Source organism: Sturnus vulgaris, chromosome 3 (assembly GCF_052056855.1).
Source record: "Sturnus vulgaris isolate bStuVul1 chromosome 3, bStuVul1.hap1, whole genome shotgun sequence".
NCBI lineage: Eukaryota > Metazoa > Chordata > Aves > Passeriformes > Sturnidae > Sturnus > Sturnus vulgaris.
In genome coordinates this window covers 29236862-29261518 of record NC_142245.1, presented here as the reverse complement: position 1 = coordinate 29261518, position 24657 = coordinate 29236862, and the positions used below count along the sequence as shown (strand labels likewise).

Sequence of the window (24657 nt, the reverse complement as noted above, 5' to 3'; positions counted from 1 at the left end):
AGCTGTCCTGTGCAGGACCAGGAGTTGGACTTGTAGGTCCTTTCTAATCTATGAATTTCTGGTTGTCTATTCATACAAGCAGACAAACCACTGCAGAAAGCTCTGAGCAAATCATGAAACCTGTCTAATCACTTTGCAGTGTACCTGGAAATATACCCATTTACCCATACGTTCTGCCTTGTACTTCAAAATTATGCTTTCCATATCAGCCACCTATCCACACAAAGAATTTGGACTGTTTGTTGTACCACCCCAAAGCTGCTCTCCCTCCAGGAGAACTCTCTCCCTGCAAATGCTACACTCTGACTTCACAAGCTTCTGTGAGTAGATTTCAAAAGGTGCTCCTGGCAGCCCCACTGAACAGTACAGGAGGATCCTTTACTTCCTCTTTGTTTACACAACATGCCAAGACCAATTAGTTCCCTGGGAATGAGCTCAGCAGCTACAAGAAGTCTTTGTGACACCCCAGGCTTCTTTATACTTCAGGTGAACCCGGTGCCTTCACCTAGAACCAAAGGATGTCCATGCTCTCTTTGACCTTGTGCTCTCAGCATTGCCAAAAAAGCCAGATATGCTAAAGGGGCAACAGCCAGGCTTCATTAAATAGCAAGTGGTTGGCAGCAGGGCCTGCATGCAATGACATGTCTGTCCAGGGACCATGACCAAGGGGTGCTGGGAGAGGGCATTCACTGCAGCAATGTGAGTATCTGCACAAGCCAGGGCATTTCTGCCCAATTAGGGGAAAGAATAGAAGCCTTCTGAGCTAATTTTCTAGTTCTTTGGAGAGGTGAAGAAAAGCATGCATTGAAATATCCTCACTCGGCCTCAACAGGGAGGCACTGGGTGGCCAGCTGACCAGCCAGGGTGGGAAATACATCCACCAACAGTCCAAACTCATGACTGGAACACAAAAAGACTGAATTACTGTACCCTGCGAAGCTGGAAAGGCATAGACTGCCATCTAACCAAAATGGGGCTATTTAAACCTGTTCCTGATACAGCTTTCCCTGCTGCAGGAGGCTGAACTGAAGGGCATGTATGATGGAGACTTCCATTTACTCACAGGCCAAGAAAGCAATTCCCTAACTTCTTAAAAGCACTCAATGCCTTCAACCCACTTGTCTCCCAAATTTGCTCCTCTTTTCTACCAAAAGGCACTAAATCACAGGAATACAGGGAAACATTTGGACACCACTTGCCATTGACCCATGGGAAGAAGCAAAATCTTCTTAAACATCCAACACAGAGCCACTCTACACCACAACACTCTGGACCAATATTCCATCACCATCCAACATAAACAGAACTTGATGCAAAGCACTTGGCATCTCTTCATCCACCCTTGAGTTACCCATACCACATCACACCCCCAAAGTGCCTTCTTATCTCATAACACATTTGCTTCAGGCACAAATTCATCTTGCCTGATACTCTTTGTCATCTGTCAGCAGCACAGAGCTGCAGGAATGGGAAGTAAGGCTCAGGGATAAGAGTGAAAGCCACATCTGCTGCTCAAAAAAAAAAAAAAGGTCTAGCTGATAAACTTTTCAGCTGTGTTCTCATGGGCAAGCATCTGATAGCAAGGATAAGAACCACAAAGGAAGAAAAGCTTGAAGTTCAGAGCCCAGATGAAGCCTTAGAGTAGCCTGTTTAATATTAACATTCCTCATATGCATTGTTTACCTGACTAAGAAACACAGGATACCACACACTGCCCCAGGCAGTTAATAAGAGCCTTTTTAGTTGGGAAAATGGAAACAGACCAAAAAACAAACAAAACAAACACCCTGATCCCATTTTATAAGTTGGGAATGGGGGTCCTGAATGATTTTCATAGGAGAAATAAGTACAGGTAGCAAGCAAAGACTCATCATAAAGCTTCAAGATCTTACTGGCTGAAAGTTAACCAATTAAAATTCTAAAAATAAATAGAAATGACCAAATAAAATATTCAGGCTGCATCTCACTTTTTGCATGTGTGTGTCATGTCATGTTGTGCCCTCAGTACACTTTCTTTCAAGTTAAATTCACCAGCTGATTATCCTTTCTTTATAACATGAATTCCACAACCACAGAATGTTATTGACATCCACAGAACAAATGTTATTGAAAAAAAAAAAAACCACACTGCCACCTCCACTCCAGATCTCAACTTCTTTTGCAAAAATCTTTGCCGCAATTAATCCAGAAGTGTAGAGAGCAAACGGACAAGGAAGCCAATTACTCTCACAAGGTTTCCTCAGAAAAAAACAACAGTTTGGAAAGCTTGTTGAAATTAGCCCCTACCTTCTTCAATACACTCCTAAACATAGTGCTGAAAGGAGCTTAAGGGAGAGCAGGCAGATGCTATGCCTGGGATCCAAATCAGAGAAATCACCTGGGCCAAAAGAAACATTTCCCCATTTACTCATGTACTCATGTGCATGCTGAAAAAATAGAAGGCTGGGCACAGGCTTAGCAGCTTTCTTCTCTCATAAGGATGTGAGACTAATTAAAGTCTGTCAGTATCAGTAGAAGATTTGGGTGATGTGAAATGCAAGACTGGGCCTTTTGAATGTTCTGTGAGCAGAAACTTGGCTAGAAGGTTGAAAAGGGGGTGAGGAAAACTGTACTGAAAACACAAGTCTCTGCATTATGTATTCATGGGATGTATGCTGCCAGCAGGACTGAGAAAAACCAACAATGTAATAGGGAAATAGAAATCTCACTTTTAGAGATCTTAGAAAATAAATGCATGGTCCTTTCTTTTAGCTTTCTTTTAGTGGGTCCATCTTGTAGGCTTAAAGGAAGAGTTGCGAGCAAGGTTAAAACTAGTACATCCAACCAACCAGAGGCAGTGAAATTCTTTCCTAATGAGAGGAAACTCAGAACTGAAAATAATTGTTTTTAACTTACTGCAATGTACCAGGGCCAGCAGATGTCTACAGATATCCTTCTAAACTGACATTACAGCAGTGCAAATAGGAAAAAAAATAATGAAGAGACATGAAATAACTAACTGTACAGCAAGGCCTTTAGAAAGAGAGGCGCCAGATGGGAACTGCACAGGGCAGCCTGCCCCATTTCCCAGGCTCTGCAGAGACAAGGCAAACTTCTGGCATTTCCACACCTCAGTCTCAGGCCAAACTAAAGTCCTGCAAAATCAAGAGTAACTGCATCTAGAGCAAACTGTAAGCAGTTTGTAAAGTGTTAAGAATGTAAAAAGCATTCTTTTACATTGCTATAAAACTCCTAGGAGGCATAAAGAGGTCTAGGCCCAAGGAGGTCAACAAGCGTGAAAATTCCTATCATCATCAAGTCGACAACAACTTTCACCAAAGGCTCTTTTTATACATCCTAAGCAATTAATTTATTTTGGAGTAAGTGATCATGGAAGTAGTGGTAACTCGATGAAAGCAAATACCAGTGATTTTGTTCCTGTGCCATGCAATGAACTGAACAGTACAAGTGCTGCCTTCTTCATGGAAAAGCAAGAGAACAGCCCAGCTGTAGCAGGAGTCACCCAAGAAACAGTGCCTTTACCTCTCAGGAGAGGTATCTACACTTACCCCAATTTACCCTAGAGAGACAGCAGAAGTACCCTGAAGGTATGCCCCTGAAGACATGACCACAAGAAGCAACCCTATAAATTTACTCATCCTTGCTTTAATAACCCTTTTCTGTCTTTGCTTACCATCCCCTTTTTCCAAGCAATGCTGCTTTCCTCACGTGAAGTTCTGCCTTACCTGCTGCATCTTTTCCAGGTCAAGGCTGGGCCTGCTGACCTTATCCCCGTATCCTTGCCGATGTCTCTTACAAGGCATGACTTGCTCGAGGCCCGCCCCAACGCCCGTGAGGATTAAAGGTCCGGAGGCCGGGCTGCACACCAGAGGCTGGAGTCTCTTGGGAGGGGAGGCACTGAACAGCACGGGGCTGGGGCTGGCGTGGAGGCCATCGCCCTGCTCTGCCACGGGCCGGAAGGACATGGCGCACAAGTTCTTCACTTCTTCGTCGCTGGAGGAGGAGGTGTTGTTGCCGTCGCTGCAGCACGTGAGCCGGCTGACCTGGGACCACTTGCGCTTCTCCGCGGCAAACTCCCGGTTGATGCGCTCCAGCTCCTCTTCCGAGCTGTGGCGGTCAAGGCTGGCATGGAAGAGGGCTCGAACCTTGCAGCATTGGTTCTCCTGGTTCTGGAGCTGGTTGGTGGCCAGAGGAGTCAGGGAACAATTCCGTCTTCTCTCTAGTGGGAGGAGGAGATCGAGAAGTGGCAGAGCAGATCTGTGTCCCGCAGCCTAATAAAATGGGTCTGTTTTCTCCTGACCTGTTGGTTTCATCTCCACCTAAATAAACTTCTGAGCTGTTTCCCCACCTTTTCTTCCCCAGATGAAACACCTCCCAGCTGAATGTTTCCCTTTGGAAATTTCCAGACCACTGCTAGATGTCGTCTCCTTTCAAACCATCACCTGGAAGTCTAATTCCAGAGAAAGAACGTAGATCTGTTACCCACCTCACCTCCTCAAGGTGGAGAAGACATGAGCTTACAAATGTGTTGCTAGGCACTTGCCTCTAGCCAAAAACATTAACTTCTAGTGATCAGTTCTAAGGGCAGAAGAGCTAAGTAAGTTATGCTATTCTAAGCATCACCTTTATGGCTCAAATAAATGGGATATGGTTTCTGGAAATAAAAGTCCTCTATTACAAGACTTGTCACACAAGAGATACTTGTCACTTCAGCCACAAGCTAGGCATGCTTTATCACTTCTGCTGAGCTCTTTCTATGTTAAGCATATGGAGCAGGAATTTGAATTTTAACAGGACATGTCCTGTGGGTCAGGAATTGACTTCTGCTGCCTCTGCGTAAGAATCCACTTGAACCTGGGCACAGGGCATCTACTAATGGCAAACTTTGCGTAACTTAAGAGATGCACTTACAACAACTGCAGATTTCACCTGCAGTTCTAAGCTACTTCATGTCAAATCCAAAAACAACAGAGCATCTGTATCTTCTCTATCAGACTCTCACTAGATGCAAGAATAGAGCTGCACAATACCAACAGTCTTGGAGGAAGGGAGATAATCAAATAATGAGTCCAGGGGAATGAAGAAACTGAAGGTAAAAACTCAAAATAGCAAGGATGAGGAAACCCAAAACAAAGATGACACAAGTGCAAAAGCATGGAATAGAAAGATAAATTTTTAGTCCCAGCTCTGCTGCTGGCACAATTGCAAACCATCTCTGCCCCATGTCTGCAGCACTAGGACTTTAACATATGGTTAACAATGTCTATTTCTGGTGGTGCAACTGATATATCTGGTAACACCAGCCTCTCCCTGTGAGGTCCCAAATATTCAAAGGTGACTGATTTAATGCATCTGATTGTGATACACTGGGGACTGAGAAGGAAGCACTTGCAAGAGCACAAGTGAAAAGAAAAACTGACTTCAGTCGTAGCATCCCAGGATCCTTCTATCTTCATCCCTTTACCTCTGTCGATCTGAGCAAGTTCCTGGTTCTCTCCCTCAGAGTCATCGCTGTCCTCATCACTTGGAGGATAGGAGATCTGGGGGACAAGGAGAAAGCAAAGGCTTAATCATGAGCACTGAACATTGCCCTGCTGCTGCCCAAGCCCCAAGCCACTTCCTCCCCCTCTCATATCCTGCAGGCATCCACCTCACCTAACCGCACACACCCAGCCACAGCACCTTCCTGTATACACATCCTCATCTCCCAACCCCGATCTCCCATCGTATCCTCTCACCTTCAGCAACACAGAACACACGGCCTACTGCTGCTTCCACTACACTGCACTGCCAGCTCTTTCCCAAGTACAATGAGCATATCCTGCCTTACACTTCCCAGACATGTAGCTTACAACCATCATGGCCTACCACATCCACATCACGTGGATAACTGAACCTCCAAAATCTCCACTGCCTAGATAAAGACACATCCTGTCAACAGCACTATCATCTTGCAAGGCACCCACAACTGGAAGTGGCACGTTAGCTTTAGCCATCCTGTGTATGTACCCACAGTTCCCCCTTAAAGTTCACACACAATCCACCACAGAACAGACTCACCTTGCTTTCCTACAGGACAACCCTGTAGTATTTAATAGAAATAAAAGAAACATGATTTCCCAGAAACAGAGACAATACTGTTATGCTGTCCCCTCTAGGAGATAATTACAGTACCAATGAATACCTTTGAATGCTCCAAGAGTAAAAACAATTCACATATTTTGTCAATATCAAAACTTTTCAGGAATGTTTGCTGTGTGACAGCCAATGGACTTCAAGCTACCCACTCAAAACATGTCTAACACTGAACAGACCTGGCAGCTGCCTCTTGAGAGGATTGAGAGATCTGAAACCAAGCTTTTATAGGTCAGATAGATCATACTGCTTCTGAGTTTCCAACACAGAGGAAATCCTACCTACCTTGTTACTAAAGTAACTTTTGTTCAGCTGCATAGAGCCTACCTGGAAATTATTAGATTAAACTTCAGAGCTACACAGCTTAGTATGTGTCCCTGACAGCAGCCAAAACCAAATGAGTCAAAGGAAAATGCAATGCTTAAAAGAAACAGTTCTGGAATAACATGGTCACAACAAGATTAACTTCATTATTCCTTACACCTTTTTATTCAGAATAACAAACATGGCCATCATTCCTAGCTGCCTCAAAATACTTGCTCACAACAGCATCCAGTGGCAATACAATTCAAAAGGCTACATGCTACGTTTCTATTTTACACGTTTCATGCACAGTGCTTGACTTTTTATGGAAGAGGAGGCAAGCAGGCAGCCATTACACCGATTTGGATCCATTTTACCTCCACCAACCTGGGGAAATGTCTCTGTAGTGTTTCAGCCACCCAGAGACACAAAACAGCAGCTACATTGAACTAGGTGTCTACGAAAGACACGCTGCTGATGCAGAGAAACAATAACATTCGGGAAATTCTGATTAATACTGAATTTGACAGCTATTAAATCAACACATCTATTTTGTAACCATCCTCCAGGATTGTTTGGGGCATTTTGTTCCCCCCAAGAGCATATTGACACCTTTTTTCCCCTTTCTTCTTTAAAGCTACCTTTTGCCCTTTTGTATTTACATTGCCCTTTGAGAAATCAAAATATATTTTCCTTCCTTGCAAGTCTTTAAACTACATTCTCAACTGTCAAAAGATGAATTGAGCAAGTCAGATTTCAGATTTATCCCCACTGCAGATATTCCTGAAGTAAACACAGGACACTGTTTTTCCTTCTACAACTACAATTTTCTTGTATGTGTTCACACACATGCATCATTTAATAAAGGCAGCTGGCACTGAGGAACACTGCCAAACACAGAGACTCCTAGCTGTCCCCAGAGCAGGTATAATACCTTGTTTGTACCATGGTAGTTCACAGAGGGGACAGCTGACACTGAGGTGCCATTGTGTAGCTGCTGTACAGACAGACAGAGGTCCTGTCTCCGTTACAAAAGCTAAGGCTTCCATTCTAACTCGAGAGGTACTGACCTTAGCCTGTGGCTCATTCCCACATAAAAACCTTTCATTTGGACACGGCAGGGTTTTCAGTGAGGTTTAGCAGCTCTGCGTGGGAAACCTAGCAGCTTCAGTTTCTGTACAATGTGAATGTCAATACATAGCATGGCACCGCTTCCAAAAAAAAGCCAATGACATCTAGCACATGCAGGTCAAACAGCTACTGCACAATGTCACTGGCTTGAGATGCTTAAGATAGGAGTTGGATTTGAGTCAATGACTGATATTTGAAGGTCTTTGTGTCTACCAGTCCTGGGCTTCCAAAATATTCACTCTTCCCTGTGCAAGTGCAGTTTTGCCGGCCCTTGGCCTCATATGGGTAACTCTCCTCTACTGAGACTTCCCCAGCCCCCCAGGCAAGCAAAGAGCAATTCCCCTGTGAGTTGCCTTAAACACTTTGCTAGAGGCTTTCTTCAGAGCACCTAAAAGAAAAATCTTTCAAACAAGAGACTAACTTTCATGTCCCCCAACAGAGAACCATCATTCACAGTAGGGTAACCATTAATCTTGCAGAGCCGAAATTTTTTACCTGAAACTCCTTGCCACAATACCCCACACAGGCAAAGATTAATAGAAGATTTAAAAAAGGATTCTCTGTCTGTTTGGATAACAAAACTTTCCAAAAACTGAAGATCTATGGAATCAAAGACGAATGCTCTGACTAGCTAGAGATAAATATTCTCTCCCTTGACTCTTCCCAGGCTTTAATAGTAACCTTTTCCTAAACATTCAAAAATATTCACTAAACATAGCAGTACTGTGTTCAGGCCTCCAGCCTCCCTTGTACAGTCCCTATCATGTATTAGCCACAGATTTTCTTTTGTCCAAGGCAGTACAGCCCCATTTTCCTCAGAAATTCAGAGCTGTGGCACTGCTGCAGCAGAAAATTCAAAAACTCCATGTCAAAAGTCTCACCAGATCATGGCTTCATTCACAGAACATCAATTGCAGAACTGTTTAGACTGAAAGACACATTATCGTATCACAATAGCCCAAGCTCTTGCTCAAGCTGGAACAACTAGAAAAGTTGCCTGGACTGTGCCCAACACACTCTCTTCCTTAACAAACAAAATTGAAGAGAACAGAATAAAATCAATTCACATAGATGTGTGAATGTCTACAAGCTATGGCACAAAAGCAGCCAAAAACCAACAGACAGGTGGCCATCCACCCTTCAGTCTTTCCTCAGTAAATGCATCAGAAAGATGGGGATCTCAGAATTACACCTGGGTCCTTCAGCTCTGGCACCTGACATGCCTTCAGTCAGGATAAAGATTCCTTCTGTGCCAGACAGAAGCATCAACCAACTTCCCCATGCATTTCATGTTTCATCCATCTCTAGTAAGGAAATATGGGTTGGTGTAAAATAACCAGATGGCATTTAAGGTAAACTTAAAATTTACACTTCTGAGGGAGTTTTAACATGAAAGACAAACTAGGAGATACAAAAAAAAACTAGAGACAGAAAAATGTCTCTCATTACACTGCTGCTTGTCAACTGATTAATAAACTGCAGATGAAATTGCCCAGATCCTAAAGGGTCACATCATCCTCAAAGTCTAAAGCTCTGAAATACATCAGACAATAAAAAAATCCCACTATGTTAAAGTAGAGTTTCTCTTGGCTTGGCTTTCAGAGGAGAAAATTTCCTGCTATCATACAATCAAAAGCAATGACATTAAGAATCATTTGTGAGCTTACAAAGGATAAGAAATCTCACTTCTAAGGCAGAATAAAACTCTCCCAACAGGCTTCACTTAAAGGCTGTCTTGTCCTAAAAACCAAAACACCAACAGCATGGTTTGGTGCAGTGGAGGTATATTCATGAGAAAGAGATAATACAAAGATACTACTGACCACAGGCAACCCCTTGTTCCCAGCTTGAATAAAGAATGAACACAGGCTGGAGGGCATCATTTCCAATCTCCCTCTGGGAGCAGGGGAGGGAGGGAAGGAGGGAGTTTACCTCCAGGGAGGTGGTTTCCCTGGCAGAAGCCAATACTGCCCGTGCTGCACATATAAGGCTGTTTTTGACACAGGCTTGTTCGCTTCAAGCCACCCACTCCAGGGAGTCTCTGCAACTAAGTGAAGTCCCTTCCAAGAGCCCTGGAAAGAGACTTTGCTAAGTTGGTCTCACACCCTGGTTCCTGGCACAAAACCAGAAAGCAATAGATGAGGTCAACAGTGACTACTGGTATCTCTGTGACAGGGAACTGATTTCCATTTCTTCAGACTTCAGACTGGAGAAATGAAACCAGTACTCACTCACCTCCCCCCTGCCACACTGCCTACAGAGCAGCTGCTACAGACATGGGTACCCTATAGCACAGGGCTCTGCTGCTGGCTCTTCTCCATTTCCATTGCTTGGCTTTAGCAAAAACGTACCACTAGTGTTATTTTTCCAGGTCAACAACTGGTACAGTTGCCATGAGACACTGCCTGATCTTGAATGAGGGAGGTGCCATCCTGCCAATTACAAGAAACTCTGAAATAGAGAGTGTTGGAAAACAAGGTAGATGATGAGACACTGAAAGGCAGTTTGAGCCATGGAACATTAGGAAGGAAGGAATGAGTCAAACAAGCCTTCAAATTAACATGTAACTCCTTTCCCAATATCTCCTTTAATTTTGAGAGATATTCAGTATTACAGGGAGAATTTATGCTAGTACAACAGGCTGGTTCTCTCCAAGAAAAGTTGCTGAGTTAAAGTTCAGTTCAATCTTTAAACATTCACATGCAAGATGTGACTGCCCAGGTTATATCTGGGGTATACAGCCAGGGTCCTTCAACAGCTAAACTCCCAGCAAGAACCATCCTGGTTTGGAAAAGCTTTTCTAGAGTATTTTTGACATGTTGCTATGTCCCTTTTTAATTTTCACAGTAGGTCTGCCTTCAAACTCTATTCTCCATTTCCTTGCAAATGGCTGCAAGTTCAAACCCAGAGCTCATAACCCTTGAACATGGTCCTGCTTGACAGAGCAGCTGTCTGAGTAAATGAAAGCAGGGATGGGCCAGTGGGACATAGCACTCCCTGAGGTCCTTGTTTTCTAAGCCCTATCCATGCCAAGGACAGCAAAATTCCTGTTGTAGGAATGCCATCTTCTGCATGGGCCTAGTGTGTATTAATTGTCAGCCATTTCACAGATGTGAGGGAAGCAGAGGGTCACTCCAGGTAGCCAAATCTGCAATGTTTTAACAGTACAGTAATTTTTGTTCAGTGCTCTTACCATTCTCATACATTGTCAAACAATGACTGGCAACTCTCTAGATGCAAGTGGTGGCAGTCATTAACCAAAGAACACAGAAACCAAGCTTCTGTTCTGAGGAGCAACGACTGAGCTGCATTTCCAGAAGCATGGGCTTAAATTGGATTACCTAGATCTTGAAAGGAAGGCACAAGGCTCACACTGAACAGTGAGGATATGAGTGGTGCATGGGTGTGAGAAGGCACATGCATGGTCCTCTTACAGCTGATGCCTACAATTGAGACTTCTATCCACTCTAGGTCTGCTCTCAGAAACTCTGGGCAAATATCGTTAAAAGACTAAAACTAAGATTGTGCTTTTAAATTCCGTCCAAAATAGAAATAAGTACTTGAAAAGAGACTAAGACTCAGTTCTACCAATGGTATAGGCACCCATATAGAGGCACACACTCCTATCAGGCATCACACTTCTGTAACAACAAAAGACACAAAAGGAATGCTATCAATTAAAAACATTAGCCTTTTAAAGACCTCCTAGGCAAAAAACACCCAGACTGTTCCTTACCACCCAAAATATTACAAATCTGAGAGAAACCTCTTATTTATCTTCAAAGCACTATGAGAACAAGAATCTCTCTGATTAAACATAGCTGCAGTTATGTTTGAAGCCACAGTTTCCATGTTATAAATTTCACTTGTTAAAAATACAGATAAAACAAAGTCACTACAGCACTCAGCAGGTGGATGGGGTCTGGTAACAAAGGTGTTACCACAGAAATAGAGCCTTTAATCCTTGAGTTTCCTGCTTGACTTCCCAGACCACTGTGTTCCAAAGGAAGACCACTTCTGCAGCATGGGAGCAAGGGGAATGGTGCAGCTCCATGCTGTGATATGTATCACTCTTACCGGTAGCAAGAATTTTTACAAAATTCTCAAAATATCTTTATGTTGTTAGCTTAAGAGGCTAATTAATGTTTATAGCTCTTACTGCAAGTGACAGAAACCATACACTCCTCCAACTCCACTACTACCTGCATGTAAAGCTCACAGGTGTGCCACTTCCCAGTAAGTGTCCCACTAATCTCCTACACTCCTCCCACACTCAGCTTCTGCTCCATACAGATACCCAGCACAGCCTGGCCTCAGGTGGCAGTCACCTGCATGTGATGGAACCGCACCATGAGTTTCTCAACAGCTCTGTTACTCACAGCTCTGCTGCTCTACTCACAGCTCTGCTGCTGCAATAAAGAGAGCTATGGCTAATTCCTACTCAAGTTTCAAGGATTCTCATGGAGGCTGGCATTCACCTGCTAACTTTCTCATCCTGTGAGGGGAAACAGAGATGAGAGCTAACAAAGAAAAAGGTTGTGAAGTGCTGGAAAGCAGGTATCAGTAAGAAGCAGCAACACAATTGTGATGCAAAGAGATCCCTTTGCAAAGGAGGTCAACTCCCTTGACAGCTCTCAGCTTGGAGCCCTGGGATTGTGTTTAAAAAAAGACTGGATGTGGCACTGGGTGCCATAGTCTAGTTGAAGTGCTAGGGCATGGGTTGGACTCAATGATCTTGGAAGTCTCTTCCAACCATGTGATTCTGTGATCACCTGGCTCACACTCGGCAGGAACAGCGCTATTCAGCAGCATTGACACCACAAAGCATAGCAATCCAGAAAGACAAAAAGGATTAAAGACCTTTACAAAGCCTCATCCACATTGCACTAAGATACAGTGACTTAGCTCCATCTGTAATTTACAGCCCATTTGCTGCTAAACTCCAGCTCCAATAAAAGCATTTATCAGAGGCTGATAAAACTATTTATGAGAGGCTGAAAACCCTGTCAGACATAAAAGGAAGACAGTATAAGGGACACCTAGAACTGGAGAAGCACCTATAATAGGTGATCTTATCTCTAATGCATTTACTCAGGGAGGGAGGATGGGAGCTGGCCGCTCACACCAATGCCAACCATTTCTGCCTTGGCCACGAGGATTTAAATACACCCCTCCTGACTCATAGCCCACCCCCACCAGCTTAGCTCAGTTACTATATTGCTGCGATGGGAAAAGGTTTCTTTGCACAGGCCAGCTTCTCAGGCAGTTTACAGCAACTCCTCAGCATTCCATGAGTCCCCTCAACCAGGGAAGCACGGCTGACAGCAGCTGGCATAAACAACACATCTGGTAACAGTTTTTCCATTCCCTACTCGAAAGACTCAGAGGGCAACTGCCTTTGCCCTGAGGTACTTCCTTAGCTGAGGAGAAGCTGCTTGTGTTGGGAGACCTCACTCGACACTCACCTCTGCTCAGCCATAAAGAACTACATTAGCCACATTTGCAAACACAAGGAACAATGCCTTACAGTCAGGCTGGAAAATACATTTGGAGCACATGAGACATTTCAGCCTTCTCCTCCCCTCAAAATCTCACATTAACCCCTCTGAGTGCAAGCAGATGAGAGCTGTTTCATCTCTGGATTTACACCAAACTTCTGGTGTTTTATCAGAGAACAAACCAGTAGGATAATCCTTTCAGACCAGGTCTTTGATCCATCTGGTCAGGCACATTTAAAGTAAGAGTTAGGAACATGTCATTACTTGCAAGGTCTCTCACTGCACCAGATTCTTTCCTGGTAAATATTTTGTGATTCCAAGTGGTTCCTAGTTGGGAAAATCTGACAAATGAGTTGTCAGATCATCCAACACATGGAGGGATGGGCTAGAAATGAGTCCACAAAGACAGAATTTGAATAATCGCTCTCTTCTCCAATATATGGCACAGAAAGAACAAAATTAAATTTGTATGAGGGAGGTCCTAAAAAAATAATAGGCCATCATTTGGCAGCACGTAGTTAAGGTGTGAAATATTTTGCCATGGGATGTCCTGGATGTGATTTGGTGGTGTAAAATGAACAAGTTTAGGTAAAAGAAAACTTACTGAGTTAAATTTTTAAGCTAATGCAGGAGGATAGGATACTGGGAGAAACTGCAGGTCTAACATTGGGATGCTCCTAAATCCCATTCAATGTCACAACATAAGAGGAACACACAGAGCAGTGTGACAGTGCTGTTACAGGCTCAACTCACCCCCCACCACAAGAGTGCTACTGAGACAGTGTCCAAGCACCAAATACTAAATTAGAATCCCCACATATCAGTTCAGGGGCAAGATGGGAAAAGCTGCATTGCACTGCAGCCCTCTGCAAAACACCATTGAGGGGTTTCTGTCCAAGTCAGAACAAAAACAGTTCTCTGAGAACAAAAAGCTATATGTGGAACCTGCTGATTTTTCAAGCCTCTAAATTATTTCAGTTTATATGCTTCACACCAAATATCTCTGTTCTTTCCTCTTAATTAGCCTTTGGCCATAGAACTTTATTCCCTTGGAATAACCAACTCATAAGAATAAAGAAAAATTATATTTAAAAAAAGAAACACACACAAGAATAGTCTGGCTGCAGACAACTGTCTGGAACAACCGCTTGGATTTGTGTGTAATAACTGGGTGACAGGATATGGAAGGATTATTTTATATTTTTCCAGCTTACATCCAGACACATTCTCAGCAAACTGGAGAACCTAGCTGCCTGTCTGGCACCTTTCCTTAAGATGGGAAATTCCCCATTCAACCAAAGGAAACTTTATTCTCATCTTATGCCCATATAGAGCTTGGCAGATTGGGTCATGCCAAGAAGTAAAGACATCAGTTAAATAAAAACCAGCATGCATCATGGAAACAATGTGACCCCGTTAGGAAGGAGTAAGATGAGACAGATCTCTGAATAAAATAGGTGTGAAGGGGTAGGATCTTTGTGCTATCTCCCTGAAATCCTGGCTCAAAATCAGGTTTGTAGCCCAGACAAATCAATTTATCAGCTACCAAGCAATAGTTTGGTCCCTACATATATCAGAAACCAAGGCCCACCTATTCTTATTGTGGAGATTTTTGAATATTGAGGTATTTGGACATCTCACAAATACCAGCCATCTCCCATCCTTTCACAAATCTCAACTTAGATAAGGACCATCTACCTTGAAGTCAGACAACAAACCTCAGGTGAACCTATCCATGAAATGGGAGACAACTAATAAAAGCCTCCTCTGGAGACCTAAACTTAGGCACTGGTTTCCTTTTCCTCCTCAGAAAGTGTTTCAAGCCCTGAACTCATAGTTCTTCTCTATATGGCCTGATGCTGGAACTAGGATGGGGAAGTGAATCCAGGCAAAGCTGCAGAGGCCTTTTTTCAGGAGTGTTTTCTGGGTACAAAGACCAACCAAACCAGTCATGGTGTTTGAGGAAGGCAACCCACAGCCTACCAGTCTGCCATGCCTTAGGGATCTCCTCGCTTACAGCACTCATCTGAAGGGTGCATGCCACTGGAGCACAGGCATCATCTGCTCCCAGCACCACAGCTCAGGCCTTAGCAAGCTCAAGTTCTCTGCAGCAGGCTGAGCCTAGATGATGAGCTGCCTGGAGAAGAGGGTGGGAAACAAAGAAACAAGGGACTGGTCCACACCAGCTGCTTTGTAAAGCACTCACAAAATCTTCTTTGGGCTTTTAGCCCCTGCCACACTTAGATGACATTCTGCTGTGCTAACACAGAATAACTAGAAAGAACCAGGATTTGGATTACTGCACATGCAGCCATGTGGCAGCTTCGGTGCAAATCTACTAAAGATACTTTCTTACATACAAGTCCAACAGGAAGTTTCCATAAGCATCCATGGTATTTCACCCTCCATGAAGCCATCAAGGATGGACCAGAGAATTAATCATGTGAGTTCTTCACAAGGGTACTCTGTTGTGGATTCCCATTCTGCTAGAGCTTCTCAACGGGACAACAACAAAAGTTCAACTGGCTGGACATTTGGTGTGCTGCAGTGATTACAAAGGAGATTTAAAAAAACCAAACTACTCACCATGTAAGATCTGCTCCCTCTGCCACAGCCAGCTCCCGAGATGCCCAGCCTAAAAGTGCCTGTCCTCCAAGAACTGAACTATTCAGTGTGACATAGAGACCGAGGTACATATGGACACCAGGTCTGTGTCCAAACACACCAGCCCATGGCAGAGAGGAGGTTATAAGGGGCACAAAAAGCAAGAACAGAGCACGAGAAGGAAGAAATGCCTAGAGACACCCTGAGCTGTCCACCCCGAAGGAGTGACCATGCCGATCCAGAAGAAACCTTATTTGAAGTGTGCTTCACTTGCTTGCTGCATGCCCACAGCTAGGGCAGCCCTGTGCCCAGCTTGGCATGGAGACAGTTCTGCATAGGTCACACTGGGCCATATGTCCTTTACATCGACTTTCAGGCCTGGGTCACAGCAGAGTTCACTGCACAGGGAATGCTTTCAGTGCACATAAAGGTCACAACTAATTGGCTTTTCTCTAAATCCTTGCCTGGGTGTTCACGCTGAGCACTTGTGGGTGGTGCTGGTGCCTATTGACAAACAGCTTAGCTGGCTGGCTGCTGGTCACCGGTGGCAGAAGGACAAACAGGCGCTGCCCACGGCCACGTACAGCAGCTCCTGTGACACGCATACCTGTGATGCTGGTTGCTAGGAAGAGCTGGATCACCCAGCAACTTGAATCCCACTCAACAGGAGAACAGGGGCTACGGATAAAGGCACGGGGGTGGGAGGGGCTGGCGCTGCCTACAATGTGTGTGGGAGTGTTATTTCCCACTGAAAAGGGAATGCAGCCCTTGGTTCCCATTCTGAGGAATCCCAACAACACTGCTGTGGCCCCAGGCATGCTCCAGGAACAGCCAGGGAAGCTGGCCAGGCTGACACATTACAGCAGAGTGGTGCCCTGCCCACCCACCACTCCACAGAACCCTCCTAAGCAGATGCAAGCCTTGCTTTTTACTATAGAAGAAGGTGAACCCACTTTTTTGTGAAAGCTATATAATTAAAATAAATAATGTCCTGGTTCTGCTTTCTATTTTCACCTCAAATATGTGCTCTTTTCGTGCTCAGGAGGACATTTAGCATCCCAAAGAGTGCAACAAATTTGGAACTTGTAGGACAATGCATGACGGCAGGAAATGAAGAACTGCATTTTCCAGCAGAGAAAAATAGTTTTCACTGAAATCCCAAACTTAAATACATAGCACTGACTTTTCAGAATTTAGTTTTTCATTCAAATAAAACCCAAGAATTGGGAAATACAAGGAAAAGTAACGAGATTCCTTTGTGCCTTTGGGAGGTGGACTTTTTTTTTAAGCTAGTCCATGGTTTCCTATCAGTCATTAAGGCCAGCTGAGAGAACGTCTCAACAAACTACCCCAATGTCAATGAATGCCCCATCATGCTGTATTTGCAGTATCTGCAATTTGTCTGAAGTACCACTCTTTGGGATTAAATCATTACAGGAGATCATCAGTGCAGAATGTCTGCACAGAAAAGATGACAACCCTTAAAGATTCAGACCTTCGAAGCCAAGTAGAAAGAATTCCAAACCTAATTTTACAATGCCTCAGGCAGAAGTCTCAAAAACCTAAGGCTTAAATGGCCGGGATTGCCTATTCCATTCTTTGCCTTAGCTAAGTAACTATCACAGCATTTCTAAGCCACTAACATACATATTTTCAGATCCAATTATCACAAGCCTAACTTCAGGCATATTCACAGATACTCCAAAAGTCAAAATCGTACTTATACACTTAGACTCATGCTTTTGTGTCTTTCCTGCGATTACGACAAACCAGAAGCATCTAACGTAACCAGGTGATGAAACAGGAAGAAAAGCAAAGTTTCAATGTAAAACGGAGTCCTCCAGCTCTAGAGGAATGAACCTGTTTGCTGGCATCTGCTGAAAAACCCACCAAGGAGAGAAAATCTGTATGCACCACAGCAGACAAAGCTACATTTTCCCTGTGCCAAGCTGAAGACCTGTGGCACACGACAAGCAATCGGCCCAAAGAAGGGCAGAAATCAGTCTGTCCTCATTCATACTAAACCTAAGCACTTACGTAGATCTATGAAAGCAATACCCACTGTGCATCAGTAATTGTGCTACTCCACTCTTTTTTTTTTTTGTCAGAGGATAAAAAAAATAATGCTCCCAGCTCTACAGAGTAACAAGCTACCACAGGGACACTGACTGCAGGAGTCACTGCCTGCAAGCTTGAGGTTCACTTTGCACAGCTAGCTGAGTCCCCTTCATACAGGGAAGATGGAGATGATTCCCAGTTGCCTGTCAGGGCTGGCCAGCCAGACCAGAATCTCATAGCTGATTCCAGATACAGATGCCAGTAGAAAATAACTGAGATGACTTTCTGGCCCCCAGTGCACATACGTGAGCTGCAAGAGTACATGAGAACTGACACAGTGGCTTTGTCAGCACCTAGCACACAATTCCCTTTAAGCAAGTGTAAGGCTAAAGTTACGTAGAAAAGAAATGCAATTCTCTGTCACCAGTACACTCACATATGATTTTGTATCATTGATCTACATTAAGGAAGTGACAAACATGTCTGTATTATCTCTGCCCAAGACCAAAGTGAATATGCCAAGTACATAAGTAATTTAACAACTTTTGTGGATTAGAACATCAGTTGTATCACCCCCAAAGCTGTTTGTGTCAACAGCAAAGCTGGAATCAAATTGCCACCTTTAAAGTGTTCAGTTCTCTTTAGCTGCATGTTCCAGCCAGTTAATTTTTTAACACACCACAATCCAACTGTTTCATTCTGATAACACCTAGGGCCACTAATTAAGGGCTTAGTTTGACTGGCAATGCACAGACTTGTTCCAGCCAGATGCTCTCTGCCCGAAGGAGCTCTCTTGCAAGCAAAACTCAGAAAACAGACACCCACACTTTAGCCACTACATAAATAGTAAGGCCCCAAGAGTTAATGAAAAACTTGGAAGAAATACATTTGTGTGAGAAATCCCTACCCAAAATTGTGGGGATGAATAAAACATTTGATTTACAGAAAGCTCACAGAGTTGGTTAGAGAACACTTCTAGGGGCTCAGTATCAGTATTCCACCACAAACCCACATGCAAGCCCAAGATATGCATTTTAAAAGCTCCTTGATCAGCCCGACTTAATAGTTCAGAAAGTGCTTCTCAGGGCTACAAGTCTAAAACTATGAAAGAAAATAATTTAAAAAATATACTAGAGTAATACTGGACAACAAACACACAAAAAAAAAATTAAAAAAAAAATCAGGCCTTGAGTTACAGGCCCCTCTCACTTTCCTGGCTTGAAGCATTTCACTACACTATGGGACACCTCTCGGTCTCACTTTTTTCTCCTGTCTCAACTGCTCTGGAACAGATCCAGTTGCCAGCTGTTATCAAAGATGATCCCGAACCTGTAAAGTCAGATATGCTTCTGGCTCAAAGGCATCTGAAAAGGTTCCTGAATCTGGCCTAATCTCTAGCAAATAACACCATACCGCTGAAGCAAGAGGTAGACCAAAGACTGAGGCACCAGGCAATGCCCTCTCCTTTCTTGGATTTAGCCACAGAAGCTGAAGGTTGAAGAGCTGAAGATCTTAAGCTAACAGGCTGTGCTATGAACTAAAATAGCTCAGGAGCTCTTGCTGCCTCTGCTACAGGGGCACAAGTATCCAATGGAAAGACACCTAGGAAAAGTTTACATCCACAAGTCCACAAGCTCTGATGAGATGCTTCCACAAATGTTGAGAAAGCTGGCAAATACCATAGCTAGGCCATTCACGATCATCTTTGAAATGGCAAATCATGGCAATCAGGAGAGGTGCCTGAGAACTGGAAAAAAGCAAATGTTATTCCAGTCTTCAAAAAAAGGCAAGAATTAGGAGTGAGGGAACTACCAGCCAGTCTGCTTCACCTCAATCCCTAGAAATGTGATGGAATGCCTCATTCTGGAGGCTATATCTATTCACATGGATGACAAGGAGTAGCATGAATGTCATGCCTGACAAACCCAATTGCCTTCTACAATGAAACAACTGGATAAAGGGAGAGCAGTGGATACTGTCTGCACTGACTTCAGCAAGACTTTGAACACTGTCTCTCACAACATCCTCATAAGTAAATTCAGGAAGTGTGGACTGGATGATTGGATAGTAAGGTGGACTGAGAACTGGCTGATGGTCATAGCCAGGGGCACACAGTCTGGCTGAAGCCCTGTCATTAGTGGTATCCCCCAAGGTTCAATACTGGGCCCAATATTGTTTGACTCATTCATTGATGACTTGCATGGAGGAGCAGATGCCTCCTCAGCAAGTTCACTGATGACACAAATCTGGGAGGAGTGGCTGGTGCCCCAGAGGGCTTCAGAAGGACATGCTGGAGAGATGGGAGAGAAGAACCTCCTGAAATTCAACAAAGGTAAGTGCAGAGTCCTGCATCTCGGGAAGAATAACTCCATGGACTAGCACAGGCTCAAGTGCTGGAAAGGAGCTCTGTGGAGAAGGACCTGGGGGTCCTGGTGGGCAACAAGCCATCCATGAGCCAGCAGTGTGTCCTGTGGCCAAGGAGGCTGATGGAATCCCGGGGTACATTAGGAACAGCACTGCCAGCAGGTTGAGGGAGGTGATCCTGCCCCACTGCTCGGCCCTGGTGAGGCAGCTCTGGAGTTCTGTGTCCAGTTCTGGGCTCCTCAGGACAAGAGAGACATGGAGCTCCTGAGTTACCCAGTGGAGGGTAACAAAGGTGATTAAGGGACTGGAACATCTCTCTTACAGGAAAGGCTGAGGGAGCTCAGCCTGGTCAGTTTCAAAAAGAGTCAACCACCTGAACACAAGGAAGAACTTCCTTACTGTGTGGCTGACCATGCCCAGAGAGATTGTGGAATCTTCCTCACTGGAGATATTCAAGAACTGTCTGGACACAATCCTGTGCCACATGCTTGAGCATGACCTTGCCTGAGCAGGGAGCCTGGAACAGATGATCCACTGTGGTCCCTTCCAACCTTATCCATTCTGGGATTCTGTGAAGCAAGGACAGCTGTCTTCCAAGGTGAGGCACTCAAATTTGAACCGTAACTATTACACTTGACAGCCCAGCCACCTTTATCAGAAACTTCTGGCTGAGCAGGCTAACCCAACATCAAGTGAAGTGTCAGTCAGTCCCTCCCTTCCCACTGTGGTGACTTTTTGTGGCAGGGAAATAAAGGGGCACTTTGTGAGAGACACCAGCACATCTCTTGAGTCCCTGAGCAGGGAGCCTGGAACAGATGATCCACTGTGGTCCCTTCCAACCTTATCCATTCTGGGAGTAGCCTTAGTTGTCAACTGCCTAAAGAGCAGGTTTAGAAGGAAAAAGAGAAGTCCATTACATCAACACCCAAAGCTTGCATATTTTGAGGTTTCATTTACAGAAGGCCATGGCATCCTCTAAGCTTCTCCAAGTGGAGAAAGACTAGAAGGATCTATCACAGCCACATTAAACCAATTCAAGACACATCATACAAAAATATAATCTTTGCAGTGGGGAGGAATTTCATCCTGAAAAGATTTCCAAAGATTGAAGGCTAATCCAAGGTTGGTCAAATCTTCCACACTTATAAAAATGAGTTTAAAATTTACCCAACGACAATCTCCTGGGACTTTGGCTAATTTCAATACAGCTGTAAGCCAGAAGCACAACAGCAGCTTGCTTTTCCTTGAATTTGGGAACTTCCCAAAAAGGTCATAAAGTGCTAATGCGAGTGGGCAATGAAGGAGAAGAGCAACTAAGCACACTGTTATTAAAGCTCAGAAAGCACTTGGTTTGGGCAATGAATGTAGATCAATTCTTACTCTATCCAAACTTGAGGATCATTCTCCACTTACAGGGCTACAGACCTCTACAGACCTGATTCTGTGCTCTCACCTAACTTTTCACTAGGCTTCAATGACAGCACACTGACCCTTTTAAAAAATGCATATACCATACAAGCCAGAATACGTACAGGCCTACACAGACCAAGGCCAAGAAGGCTGAAGTCTGGTCAGTGCCTGGCAGCCCCACATCATGACGGCAATAGAGCAAAATGGAACAGGACACTTGGCCTTGCCACAGGGCCCATGCAAGCACAGCCACCAGAAGCTTGCATGCTGCTCACCCCCTGTGACACCTACCCAGGGTCCATACCTGCAAGGAGCTCTGGTCCAACACCTAAGACAGAGCACTGCACACTCCATTAAGCAATTAGTATGCTGCTGCAAGACTCAACCAAGACCAGGCAGCTGCACATGGTCCCCAAAGGCCTACAAAACAGATTTAAACCCAGAGTTTGCAAGTCTGGCTTTCTGCCCATACACATGTGTACCAGTCATTGTAGCACTCCCCACTGCAGGCTGCAAAGACAGCTCTGATGGGCTACGCATTAGCCTTGCAAGCAAGGCACAGTGCAAGCTTAACTTTCTCCACTGAGCCTGCAAAAATGCAGACCACCTGTCTGCAGCACAAAACCTTGGCACTAACATTAACAAAATGGCTGCAGATGCCCATTCATGCACATTTTCCTGCGTGCCTCCAAGCATCCTGAAGGCTGTATCTACCTCTGAGAGTTCCTTCCAAAGATTCTCAGTTTCTCAACCTGAGGCTCCAAGAGACAAACAATAAATCTAAAAGGAGGAGATTGCAGCCATAAGGCCCAGAAACACAGTGTTAAAAAACCCTCACTGCCTCTTCAGATACTCTGCACTGAATCAACCCACTACAACCTAAAGCATTGCCCTTATTTTACTTCTAAAAATACAATCTAACCTTGCCTCCCCTGAGAGCCACCGAATGTGCAATTCCCAGAGGAAGAAGTACAGTTAACTTTGTTAGAAACAGTGCTGATGTTTCATCAAAGTTGCCATCAGCCTGTCCAGAGTGACTGCACAGAAGTGCAGCCACACGGCAATGAGCCTCTGTGTAACAAATACAAAAGACTTCACTACAGTCTGGTATACGGATCCCCAGCCCCCAACCCAGGCAACGAGGGCTGCTACTTTTCCCAGACCCTTTCTTTTATTTGGGGCCAGGTGCTACACTTCCCGCAGCACTGGTGCCAATCCAGACTAACTCTGCTGATTTCAGGGGGTATCCCTTGCTTCACAACAATTTTGCCAAATCAGGATCTGGTATTTTTTTCTCATTCGTCACGGCTCCATTTTTATCCCGTGGTATATGGCTCAAAAATTCCTCTTTATATTTGGCAGGAAGGGCTTAGACAGTTCTTATCCTGAATCTGTGGTCCTCAGTTTTATTTTAAACATTAAAAACGGATGTAAGAAGAATCTGGAAAGACATAGGTCAGTGCAATGATCCAGCCTGCAAACTTCAGCTCAGACTCTGGCCTTCAGGACCAGAAGAGAGAGAAATGCAAATAAAGAGCTGAAAGGCATTTTAGGTAAATCATGTTTGTACAGCACCTAGCACAGTGGGGTTCTAGCCTGGAAAGGGCTGCGAGGCTACAGATTGCACACGTACAAAGGTATCTATCCAGGCAAATGCCTGCACAATTAAATGTGAATCCCCTCAAAAGGAAAACATTCCAAAGAACAGATACAGAAAGGTGTATGAAGACAGATGTATTATCTGGATGGTGCAGGGTAATTCTGAGTGCAAAGGAACGGGACTTAAAGTAACAGGAATATAGCCTAGGCCAGTTCCTCCTGAGCACACTGACTGAGAGGAAACTGACCCAGCATAATAAACACTGCAAGTTTCCAGCTTCTCAAGGCCCTCTTAGTAGTTACCTGAAGGGGACAAAAAACAACCGAAAGAAAACCGTCTTTTCTTACCTTTAATTGGAAAGGTTGAATTTCGTTCAAACTCTGGTTCCTGAGCTTTTTGGTGAGGATCTTCAGCATGGTACAAATCCGAGGAGCCAAGAAAGGGTTAAGCATACACACACGCACGCATCTGCATCTGCCGCGCCGCTGCCGCTACGCTCGGCGGAGCTCGCATCCAGCACCCCAGGTACGGGGCGGCGGGGCACGGCTCCGCACAGCCGCTCCCAGCTGTGCCCCTTTCCCCTCCGCCACCGCGCCCTGTCCTGCAGCCCTCCGCGCTGGCAGGCGCAGGGAATCCCTCTCCAAAGCCTACAGAAAAAAAACTGAACACCAAACTTCCTCTGCCTTCCACCCCCTCCCCAGTTACGCTTCAGAAAGGAGGGAGGTACCAGCTGGCAGCGTGCTGCAGGGGACAAGAGACACTCGGCGCGGAGTGCTCACTGCGGGACGGCAGAGCTCCCCGGGCGAGGCGCCGGGCTCCGCTCATGGCAGCGCTGCCGCCCGGTCAGCGCCAGGCGGGCATCAGGCATCGCGCCCCGCTGCTGCCGCCCGCCGCCACCCCAGGGTCCCTCCGGCACCGCCAACACGGGAAACTTGTAACAAGCGGCGCGGCAGCCGCGGCGCACATTGGCCCGACGGGGCGGGACGGGGCGGGACGGGGCGGGGACTCCGCTTAAAGGGTCACCGGCCCTTCCCGGCCGCCTGCGTTCTTTGGAGTTCCCGGGTTGGGCGGGCTCTGCTCGGGATGTAGCGGACTGGGAGCTGCCTCTGCGCTACCGCATCCTGGCTCGCAGCCCGCTCGGTCCACGGATCCCAGGACGGGATGCCGTGACCTGTCTGTGCTGTCCTCCGATTCAGAGAACAGATCCGTAGGGAGGGCTCGTGGGTCCTGTCTCGAGTCCCTTGAGCCACGCCGGCAACTTGCATGGGGCCTGCAGCAGCAGGGAAGCTCGCCACAGCCTTTCCCCACAGGAACGCGGGTGCGGGGCCAGGCCAGCTCCAGCTCCTGCTGCACCAGCCATCCTCGGGCACAAGCAAGGTGCCCCATTTCCATGGCCAGTCCTCCAGCACCTCCCTGGCAAAACAGTCAGGAAAGTTATCAGGGAGTGACTGATAGGCTTTGAACCCACAGGAAGCCACCGACACGTTTGCCAGCAGTAACAACAAAAGGCTTTCACCCACTGCCAGCTCCGTGCCAGCGATGAACTCCCCATGT

At 45.3% G+C, this 24657-nt stretch overlaps 1 protein-coding gene across 3 annotated transcripts in view; it reads right to left on the bottom strand.

Annotated features, from left to right (window-relative positions):
• Window positions 1-24068, bottom strand: part of LOC106853807 (uncharacterized) — a 59534-nt gene extending 35466 nt beyond the window's left edge. For 2 of the 3 annotated variants that reach the window (XM_014877275.2, XM_014877276.2), the window contains exons 1-3: window positions 23451-24068; window positions 5465-5540; window positions 3726-4219 (exon numbers count right to left, since the gene is read on the bottom strand). In XM_014877275.2, the coding sequence (XP_014732761.1) occupies window positions 3726-4219; window positions 5465-5540; window positions 23451-23555 (675 nt within the window). In that variant the 5' untranslated portion in view covers window positions 23556-24068. The remainder of the gene's footprint in view (window positions 1-3725; window positions 4220-5464; window positions 5541-23450) is intronic. The other variant, XM_014877277.2, reaches the window with a different exon arrangement.
• Between the last annotated feature and the right edge of the window lie 589 nt (window positions 24069-24657).